The sequence below is a fragment of the Diadema antillarum genome, unplaced genomic scaffold, assembly GCF_040938485.1.
Source record: "Diadema antillarum isolate AM-2024a unplaced genomic scaffold, OU_Dant_1.0 seq00000486_RagTag, whole genome shotgun sequence".
Classification (NCBI taxonomy): domain Eukaryota; kingdom Metazoa; phylum Echinodermata; class Echinoidea; order Diadematoida; family Diadematidae; genus Diadema; species Diadema antillarum.
The window spans coordinates 388,699-399,581 of NW_027271449.1; the positions used below are offsets into that span (position 1 = coordinate 388,699).

Sequence of the window (10,883 nt, forward strand, 5' to 3'; positions counted from 1 at the left end):
TATAATTAAAATATAAAGCGCTGGGTGGCACTTATATAAGTTTCCATAACAAACACACTAAATTTGCACTGTATACTCCTTTAGACAGACATACACACACATCACAAAATATGTAGTCACGATAGTTGCTCTCTCTCTCTCTCTCTTTCTCTCTCCCTCACACACACACACACACACACACACACACAAACAAAATTGAATACAATACACTACCATACAGAAGATTCCCATACGTGAATTAGTATAATCATTTTTATGCTCATTGCCTAATCTCGGGTTATGCATTTTCAGTTGTTTTTGATTCTGTCCTTTTTCCTTAAAAATTAAATGACTGCTGCTGTGGCAAGTAGGTTATATTCTAACAGTATCAAATTGATAAAATTTATATTTGTAGGGACAGCAAGTATTTCAGTGCATGCGCAGTTCTTCTAGCCCGTCTGCATAGTAAACAGCCCTGTGATGGATGACATGAGTTGTCATGTTGGTATAAACACGACGCATCAGTATTGACCGATTCGGGTTCGTTGGGGGCAGCAGACATTTTACGGCACAGGGCGCAGCCATAGTGGGTGTATCGGTGTGTATCAGCCGACCCCCCCTGCTCTCCCCCACCCCCGGGCAACATGTTTATCACGCACTTGTAACAAAGGTTCGCGCACTAGCAAGCATTCGCGCACTCAGTACGAGACGCCCATTGGCTAAAGCAGTTTTTCATTCTGCGCGCGTGCTAATGTAGGGAGAGGGGTGGGGGAGTGTGGAGGGGGGTCGGATGATACACCCAGTATGGCTGCGCGCATGCCAAAAATACACATAGCGCGTCACAGAATCGGTCAATACTCTCGTCTGAAACTTGCCGTAAGATGTTACACGTACCGTAGGCAGGCCTGGCCTCGCAGTCCTGTGTTCATGTGGTTATATCATGGACATGATTAATACTCATTTCAGCCGAAACAAATGAACCAACAATGTAAGATTAGCTTTGAAATATATCCAATATACTAGTATTCGTGTCCGCATTGAATGTTATTTTGTGTTGTCTGTTTGGGGGTGGTTGACGGTGTTATTGTAAAGATAGTGGTTATACCATTCTCGACTCGACTCAGCATAACTTGCATGTTTCTGTGATATGTGACTAACAAAATACATGGCGAGGGAACATGCAAGTTATGCTGAGTCGAGGGGAAGGTGCGTTCCAATGTCTTTTGTTAAATCAGTACTTAATTAAGCAATGATTGACAGATGAGGTCATCTGAGGAATATTGGTTTGGAAGGATTATTTTGTGGGCGTTCCCAAGTAATCTGAAGAAAAATAGAAGAAAAAAAATCGTTAAAAATATATGGAATGTTTCTAGATATTCGTTTCACCGCAAAAGTGATGTTGAGGGTATCATAAATCAACACAAATCAACACGCAGTTAGATTTCAGGGGCCCTTTAAAGGAGACCTCGAGATGATTTTTAGACTGTTGCTTTTGAACATCAAATAAATTGGTTATAAATTGGTTATACTGACAATGAGTACAACGTTTCAGAATCTGTAGTAATTGGGTTTAGGAACAAGAATGTTTTCAAAATTCATGACATATCAAGGTAAGCAAGGATGATGACATAGAAGGTTCACATAAGAGTGCATGATTGGGTGCTCAAGGAAGCTAAACGAATGTCGCTGTGGCGACTGGTATATGCCTCCGCCATTATGCATGGTTCTCCCATAGGTCTATTGCAGTACGTCTTGACAATACTATACAAATATACTTGGCCTTGAGAGTTTCTTGTTAAAACTATGGGCAGAGGTGACTCCAAACTAGTACTATTCACTGAGGGGCGCAGCCCCGAAGTGAATAGTGCAAGTTTGGAGTCACCGAGGCCCATAGTTTTAACAAGAAACTCGAAACTAGGCAAAGTATATTTGTTTTATATTTTGGATCAAAAATTTGAATAAAAAGTGAAAATCATTATAAGCTGAGCCTAACCCCGGGACGCTCCGTGTACACAGTTACACTGCAACACTGCGTGTTGGGGCTGGTCGCAGTTAGGTTTAGCCGCACTGCGGCGGCAGCGCAGCGCCTGCAATACGCAACAGTGCGAGAGACTGGAAATTGAAAAACGTAGCAGCCGTGGCACCGCCAGAGTTGCCCGTCGCATGTATCCAAGCGCTCGTATGGCCGCTGCAAACCTGAACACTAGAATTCGGGACCGGACGTGGACGGACCACGTACACTTGATTGTAAAGAAGGGTGATTGTGACATCATTTTGCAAATAGTATATACTATTTGCAAAAGGTCGTCATAAAAGTGACGTCATTTTGCAAATAGTACTTCATGGAGTGTCAAACACACCAACACTCTAAAATAGTTCAAAATACCTATAATCACGTGAAGGTCTTTTAACCAATCAATGGAAGACAAATTTTTGATCCAAAATATAATATGTGATAACAGTTTCATATAACTGGCAAATATTAAAATGACATGTCTGTCACTTCTGTGTCAAATATTCGCTTTCCCTGAATTGGGCGTAATTGGATGAATGGCTATATCGTCTAAGAGAACAGGCACTTATTTGGGGATTTGAGGATTTTCTCCCGACCCTTGACCATTTTATAAGTTTATGCATTGAGTAATTTCCAAGGTATTGACAAAAAGTGTAATTTTAGCATCAAATAGTAAAATTATAGCATTTGACAGTGGCCCTTTACCCTTGATCTTTGACCCCATGACCCACAAATTTCCAAGAGAATCACTGTCAGGCAGTACATGCATAACGTAGGGCCTACTAAGTTTCACGATGATACCTTGAGCTACTTCCAAGATATGGAGAAGGAAGTGAAATATGAATTTTCCCTTGACCTTTGCCCTTTTGACATTTCTGACCTTTTCTATTCCAAAGAAATTGATATTGGGTAATACATGCAGGTATACACCAAGTTTCAAGAAAATACCTTTAGGCATTGCATATAGATATGAGGGAAATATTGGAATTTTGAGAGTTGACCTTGACCCTTGACCTTTGACCCCATGACTTCAAAATTCCCTAGCTGATAACTGCCAGGTAGTAACCTCCATGCATATGTACTAGGTTTCATGACAATACCTTGAACCATTTCCGAGATATGGAGAAAAAAGTGAAATTTTAGCATTATTTTTCGCTTTACCTTTGACCTTTGACCTCACGGACGGAAACTCTACATAATCTTTAACAGGCAATACATGTATACACTAAGTTTCAAGAAAATATCTTCCGGCATTGCATAGACATGGGGGAAGTAGTGAAATTTTCAGCATTTGATCTTGACCCTTGATCTTTGACCTTGAGCATGTGCACTCAAAATTTGATAAGCACAACTTCGCCAACTCATACATGCCAAGTTTCATTAGGATACATCCAACGGTTATAGTTACGCTGTCCAAAAATTCATTACGGACAGAAGGATGGAAGAACGGGCGGACAACCCGAAAACATAATGCCTCCGGCGCCACTTCGTTGCGGATGCATAAAAAGCATGTTAACTTGATGAGAAAGTGGTGTTGTAATGGAATTACATTGTGCTTCATTACTAGAAATGTGTGAGTCTTCTGTGTCACCATCCTTGTGCAGTATTATGTTTTGGGTTTTTCAGAGTATTGGTTTATCTGCTCAAGGACCTCTGAGGTCCTTGAGTAGATAATTTCACACCATGTACAGATTTGTGTAATTTATTGAGTCAATAAATTACGCAGATCTGTACATAATGCGAAATTATATATATATATATATATATATATATATATATATATATGAAATATATATATTGTCTGGAATACCACTTAGTATAGTTAATACTTAAGTTTTTAAGAGCGCTACACAATAATGTTATCATTGTACTGTACATTGTATTGTAATGCTATAAAATCATATGAGTAAAAAAGTGATGGTTCGCATGGCATTGATACAAATACAGGCCAGAACTTGATACAGACAATTGTAGTTTCGTTTGCTCTTAAATTTTAAGCTTTGGGCAATCAATTCATATTTTAATGTATAGGCCCTACTGTTGTTTGCATATGCATTGTATATAAAGAGTGAGATTTATATATCCCATAATATATATATATATATATATATATATACCGTCTTGTATATAATTTGCGTGTGTATATTCGCAATGCGTGCAGTACGTGCATATTATAACATATATTATGTATATATATATATATATATATATCGAACATTCAGCAGGCTGACGCAGTGAAGTATTTCTGTTATTTTATTTCGTACTTTCACGAGTTCATATATACATAGTCTATTATGACGCAACATACGTAAAACCGCATGGCGTCATGAGTCCGGTAAATCAAACTTATTAAAAACAACAAGATAAACAAATTAAAGAAAGTTGATTGTGGAGCGAAAAACAAAACAAAGCAAATTTAAAAAGATCTCTTCATGGCACCATTCTCACAAAATGCGTTGCAATTACCAATCTAAGAGATCAGTTTGAAACCACACAAAAACACTGTACGAGTCATTTCCTTTCAACCATTGGCTATCATCCCTTGAGACCTCATTACGAGAATAATTATGTTATCGTCTAATTACCCTTTGTCATATACCGATTATATAACCAGATGAAGAACCCCCGATGAGTCGACGAGGGAGGGGGGGGGGGGATCCGAGGGGAAGGGGAGTGGGAGGGGGACTGCGTCAGTGTAGTGCAAATGTTGCAGCAATTGCATCACTTAGGTGGCGCGCTTGTTACGAAGCTATATAGCTGATGCTTAAGATACTAGTTCGTGGAGTTGGTATTTTGGTTTTTTTTTTTTTGGTTTGTTTCCATTGATTCTTCATTGTGCTTTATTCCCTTGTGGCAATTTATTAAGCAGCATTGTTTACTGAACTCACAGCAATTTCAAGAGCAGGGTAAACACCTAGACAATTGATCAGAAAGGGATAATGAGCGAACAGTATACAGATATGAATAAAGTATGTATATATCATGTATATGTATTTGCATATGTATACGTATTTGTGTGTATGTGTGTGTGGGTGGGTGGGTGGGTGTCCGTGTGTAGAGAGAGAGAGAGAGAGAGAGGGGGGGGGAGAGAAAGGAAAAGACAGAGGACCTTTTTCGGGCCGAGTTTATCAGTTTGGTATCCGGTGAAAGCTGGGTATTTATAGACTATTCTCGTCATACAGTCCGTTGAAATCTCTACTCACAAGAGTTTATTCAGTTTTAAGCGCAATGTTACAATGCTGTGTTTTTGTTGTGATATTTTTGTCCAAACACACAGATCCGGATAGATAGGAAGATTGCTATATACGCCATGCACAAAATAAATTCTGAAGAAAGTTCAAGTGGATTTAACGCAGTTTGAAAAACAGTGACGGGTACATAGTGGGGTTTTCTTCTCCCATCAAAACTCGCTACCAGGTACCCCTATATAATTGCAAGAGCGATATATCACATAACCAGGGTGACCCGTCCTAAATAGTAAAAAAGACATGCATAATAATATCGTTTTATCACTGAAAACACTTATATGAATGACTGCAAGCAATTCTTTACAACGCCATCATCATACATCATTTTGATGAAAAACGTCCAGTATTAACTGGAAGAGATGATCGCTAGCCAACAATCGCCCAAACATAGTGGCGTCAGAAATTAAAGCTGGTAACTCATACGTCATCCACGTTTACAGGTTTATACTGGACGAAAAAAGCAGTCGCATTCTACCGTCATTGTGTTTATATTTCTGTACAATTCATACAATCATAGCAATGTTAACACTTACGGCAATGGATGGCATCCAACAATATTAGCACCTGGATTATATTGCTCACGGTAAGAACACGAGATACTAAAACGAGTAACCTGCCATACATATGGCGTGAAAGACAAATCACTTGCCACTAAAAATTTAACTACAGACAAGTAGTTTGAAAGGTTGATACATTTTAAGACGAGGCAACTATAGTGATCGAAACAGCATATCTACATCTACCAAAGACTCCGATGCTGCTTAAAAAGAGTGTTACGGACGACAGAAATGGAATTAAAGAGACTCCCCATCTCGATGTTCCACAGCATAATGATCCATCTCTGAATCTGTCCCTGTATCAAAGTTTGTCCTTGACCTGCAGCATCTCTTCAGCATATTTCTGCCAGCTCGGCGGAAGGTCCTGTTCATGAGCGAATATATGATTACATTCCACCAGGAGTTACTGATGATCAGAAGAGCGGCAGCCATTCGCAAGGGAGGTGGAATCTTCACGTGCTTGGCAAAGTGAAGTGACGTCATTATGTTCCAAGGCAAGACCGCGATGTAAAACATTACAGTCGCCATGATAACGGTCCAGATGCTCCTCTTGATCACCGTTTTATTTTCGTCGGAAAATGGCAAGGGATCGGCAGCCTCTGATTTGTTTGCCGGCTCTCGAAAGGCGCGCGCAGCCAGATACTGCTCTGCAATGGTGTTGGAATGGCGTAGGGCTATCCGAATAACCTTGAAGTTCGCGATTGCAGCAACGAGAATGCTGGAGTAGTGTATCAGGAGGATGACCAGCAGCGCAGGTCTGAACGAAATGCCGATCCCGACTGCGGTAAAATCGGACACGCATACGTTCGAGCTATAATCCGCACCGATATTGGTGAGCAGTCCGTTTCCTGCAGCTATCGATGCCAGCACAGCTATCACGATCTTCGTGCGTTTCGTCGTCATGAGAGATGGATATCGCAGCGGTTTCGTCACGGCGATATATCGGTCGACCGTCGCGAAGGCCATGACGAGCGCCGATAGATTGATGCAGGTGGTACAAGCCATAGTTCGGACGCTACATGTTAAGGCGTTCTGCAGGTGTGGCGCAACCGAGAACAGGCAACTTAGCATTGAACACAGTAGCCCCGTCCACAAATCAGTGACAGCCAAAGTCTGGAATATGATGCGCGGCACTTCCTCAAAACAATTGGGAACCCTGTGTAACACGGTGAGCGTCATGATGTTGGACACGACTATCGACAAGGTTGTCAGCCCAAAGACAATCGCTAGGGCGATGTTCGGTTGATGCATCATTTTGATATCTGTCGAGTTAGCAAAGGAATCCGAATAATCAAAGAAGATGTACGAAAAATTACCATCACTGGTGCTCGCTGACTGCATTTCCATGTCTGCCATTTCGAAGCAGGGAGAGCGATTAATAAGAGAAATTAATAATAAACATGACCAAAAAAAAAAATCTGCGGTATTAACACATTGAGGTGCGATGTGTCAACGCAGTTTTAAACATTGTCTGGACATCCGCCATTAAACAAAACCTCAAGCACGATGTTTCGTTTACACGTCAATGGCATATCTTTACAGAATGTATCGCAGTGTGTCATGCTATGCCTGGAAGGTTGGCCTCCATAATTATTTGTCCCAGAGACATTCCAAACACGGAACATCCCACGAAGTAGTAAGAGCCGCCTGTCGCTGGACAGGCCTGTATGAATCTGTCTCCTTATAGCAGCACGCACCATCTGGTCAGCAGATCTAGGAGTAGGTACTGGGCCTTGATCCACCGCCTGTCCTCTGAAAAAGATCAGTTAGTTCAAAACACTGAATCAGTTCAAACGAATGATTATTATGACGCTTGCGTTTGTGTGATGAATATAATAATCCACATTCAAGTTGTTGAAAAAAAAAACCACAATTCACAATTAGAGGTCAATCGTGGATTAAAAAAAAAGCAAAATGTTTTATGAGTAACGTAAAAAAAAAAACCCACGCGTTGTGTAGATAAGTATTTAGGATCTTAATCGGACCACTTAAAAGTAATCTGAAAAGAAAGAGTACATTTTTATATGCACAACAGTGAAAATTTGATCGATATCGGATTAAAAGTAAGGAGGTTATGACATTGTAAAGCTTCCCTAATTTTTGCAAAACAGTGCTCGCGAACAGTTGATACGAATACAACTGAGCGCTGACGGTACCATCACCTCACAATTTGCCATTGATCGTGCGCAAAAAGAAACAAAATGATGACAATTCTGTTCTCCTGGATTATGTATGGCATGATGTAATTTCTGGCTGAATAACTTCAAATTAATGCCTAATTAGGATTTGAGACTGGAGCGTATGGAGGGGGGGGGGGGGGGTGTCGAAAGAGTCTATGAACATCTACAAATCTTCATCACTGTCAATCGTAAAAAAAAAAATCCGATACTAGAATTCCATCGATGTCATAATGGACTTCATATTTGGACATTTTATGATTACTCTCGGCGCAAATCAGATTGCACAACCATACATTCTGTGGAGCCGGTCCAGATTGAACTGGCACAAACGAATCATCACCATCCTGGTCTTGAGTGCAGTATATAAGTGTACCTTCCATCTTATAGCTGATCTCAGGAAAGAACGCGTTGGATGATTTTGCTCAGACCATGGAGCTACTATACAGTAAGCCTACCCTTCAACATTTTTCCACACTTTTTTTTTTTTTTTGGGGGGGGGGGAGGGGTTGCTAATGATAGCTTCTTAGCAATTATTCTGCCCTGTGAAGTTACTTGAATGTTTCAACAATTTCTTAAGCATAATAGCATGGATACCTTTTTTTCTTGAGAATACTGCACCATAGACCTACATCAGGGGCGGATCCAGGAATTCCCTTAAGGGGGCACAAAGAATATTTCTGGTGCTACTTCCGGATTTCATTTCAATTTTTTCCGTTTGTCCCTTTTTGTTTTAATAATAAGTAAAGAAGATCCGCCACTGTACAACACAGCTGTTTCAATAGCACATGAGTAAGAAAACTGTAACGTGTGAGCGCGGTAAGGCTGTTTAGGCTTTCTTTTTGCGCAGAAGACCTGAGAAGACCTTTTTTCCCCCGCTTGTAAGCTCATGAAACCCGGAAGCGGGCCCCCCACTTTTGAAAACGTGGCGCCGGCGGTGAAAATACCACACTACAATTGTAGTTACATACATCTAAGACTGCCCTTGCTAAGAGCTGAATTGTACCATCCTCCAGCTCAGTTTGTCATTTATCACTGTGTTCAGATACTTATTATAAGTTACTGTAATATAATTTCGAAATCGAGTCCATGGATTGTAACTGGAGTTACCACCTGTTCATTAATTGGACTCTCTAGAATTTCGAATACAATGTGTAGTTCCCCATTTCATTTAATTTCAGGTTATTCTCAACACGCCCATCTTCTTAAATGAGTCCTTCTAAAGCAGGGGGGGGGGGGGGAGGACGGGGCCATTGTCCTAGTTTCCCCTCCCCCACACCAACACCCTCTTCACCCTCTATCTATAAGTAAAGATCACCCCCCTCGCCTTCTGAAAGACCTAACCATTTGCCTCTTATAGTGCTCTTTCATTATGCTATGAAAGGGTCCTACACGTGACAACCATTGCTCTTTGCGATGAATGAAACGGGGTAGGGGTCTTATAAAACATGCTTGAATGGTGACCTCCTCACACAAGGGTTCTCTATTTAATGTCATATCCGAGGGACATAGTATTTTCGTCACTTCTTGGAGGGAACGGCAAGAACACACAACATTGCTCACGCAGTAACCAGTAAGTGTCTCTGGGCATCAAACCCGAGCCATGATATGTGGAATCCGGCCATGGTCAAACAAAGAATGAACTTGCGCGTAGACCATCAGGCGACCAGAATGGCCGGTCAATAACACTCGATCGAAACATAAACATTTCAATGTTTTGCATTAAATGCATTAGCATTTTTTTACCATTATTGTCATATACCACCGCACGCCTTAATGACTACTTTGCCACTGTCACGTGGACGTACACTCACAAATGCTTATAATGTAATGAATTAACATACCTACATGTATTTAGCTAGCTGTTACAAACAACAAACATACACACACAAAAAAAAAACGCTTTTTCTGCATAATAACAAAATAAACAAACAAACAATATGCGCAAAGTAGAACTACGAACTGGTTTATAGAAAACACGTGACCCTTTACAGTATAACGTGTTCTGTATCAAAAATATGACATATGAAACGCAGCGACTTTGAACATGACATTTTAAATTGTTAATACATTGGAGAATCAAAGAATGATGTATGGACACTGTAACACACAAATTCTTTACCACATCATATTGTAATTACTCAGTGTACTTTATCATACATTATCCACCAGCCGTTTAAGGCTTGGGTAACTTACAGCGGAACATGATGGAAATTGTAAGTTGTCCTTGGGTAACTTACAGTGGAACATGATGGATATTGTCCTTCTTCGCTGATAAAGTCCATAAAGCACCCCAAACACAGGCAGATCTGCAAATTCTGATCCAACGTAGTTGCGACGGGTGTGCTAATAATATCCTGTCGATATAAAGAAGAGCGTCCACCGAATGTAGCGTAGGGAAAAATAACGAAGACTTGCCCCCCTCGGAATTCTCGTCCTTATGTAATCACTCGTTTCCTTGACCGGTGGAGTTTTCGTCCTTATGTAAGCGATCATTCTCTTGACCGCTACCCCATTTTCATCCACTTCCATTCATACATTCTCCTCTTGTGACTTTACGCTATATCGATTTTACTTAATACGGATTAGTTGTGATGTAATGTAATCGTCCTTGGGAAGAAGAGCGATTCCTCAAAATTCATCGAGGCGAATCACTTCACTCTCCAGCGAACTCACACTTCAACTGACAGCCGTATACACCTATACAAATTACTCGACGTGCATGCTATAATAGTAAGTAAAGACATCAAGGGGGGCGTTTCATCAACGAGTTCGTCGCAGGTTTTCACCGACAAATTTGCTATCAGCCAATCAGACGTAAGGATTTCAGTAGCTTTTAACAGTTGTCAGTGTAAATCACTGACAAAAAGTTTCATGAAACGGTCCCCAGGACGTCATGGATTATTGT

At 40.7% G+C, this 10,883-nt stretch overlaps 1 protein-coding gene across 1 annotated transcript; it reads right to left on the minus strand.

Moving 5' to 3' along the window:
- Window positions 1-6,035: 6,035 nt before the first annotated feature.
- Window positions 6,036-7,154, minus strand: LOC139733655 (probable G-protein coupled receptor 21). Its single transcript, XM_071644467.1, has one exon. The coding sequence runs from the start codon at window positions 7,152-7,154 to the stop codon at window positions 6,036-6,038; it is 1,119 nt and encodes a 372-aa protein (XP_071500568.1).
- Window positions 7,155-10,883: the final 3,729 nt, after the last annotated feature.

What these genes read in the sequence shown, in the direction of transcription:
- LOC139733655 (XM_071644467.1), bottom strand. Translation starts at nt 7,154, where the DNA reads ATGGCAGACATGGAAATGCAGTCAGCGAGCACCAGTGATGGTAATTTT.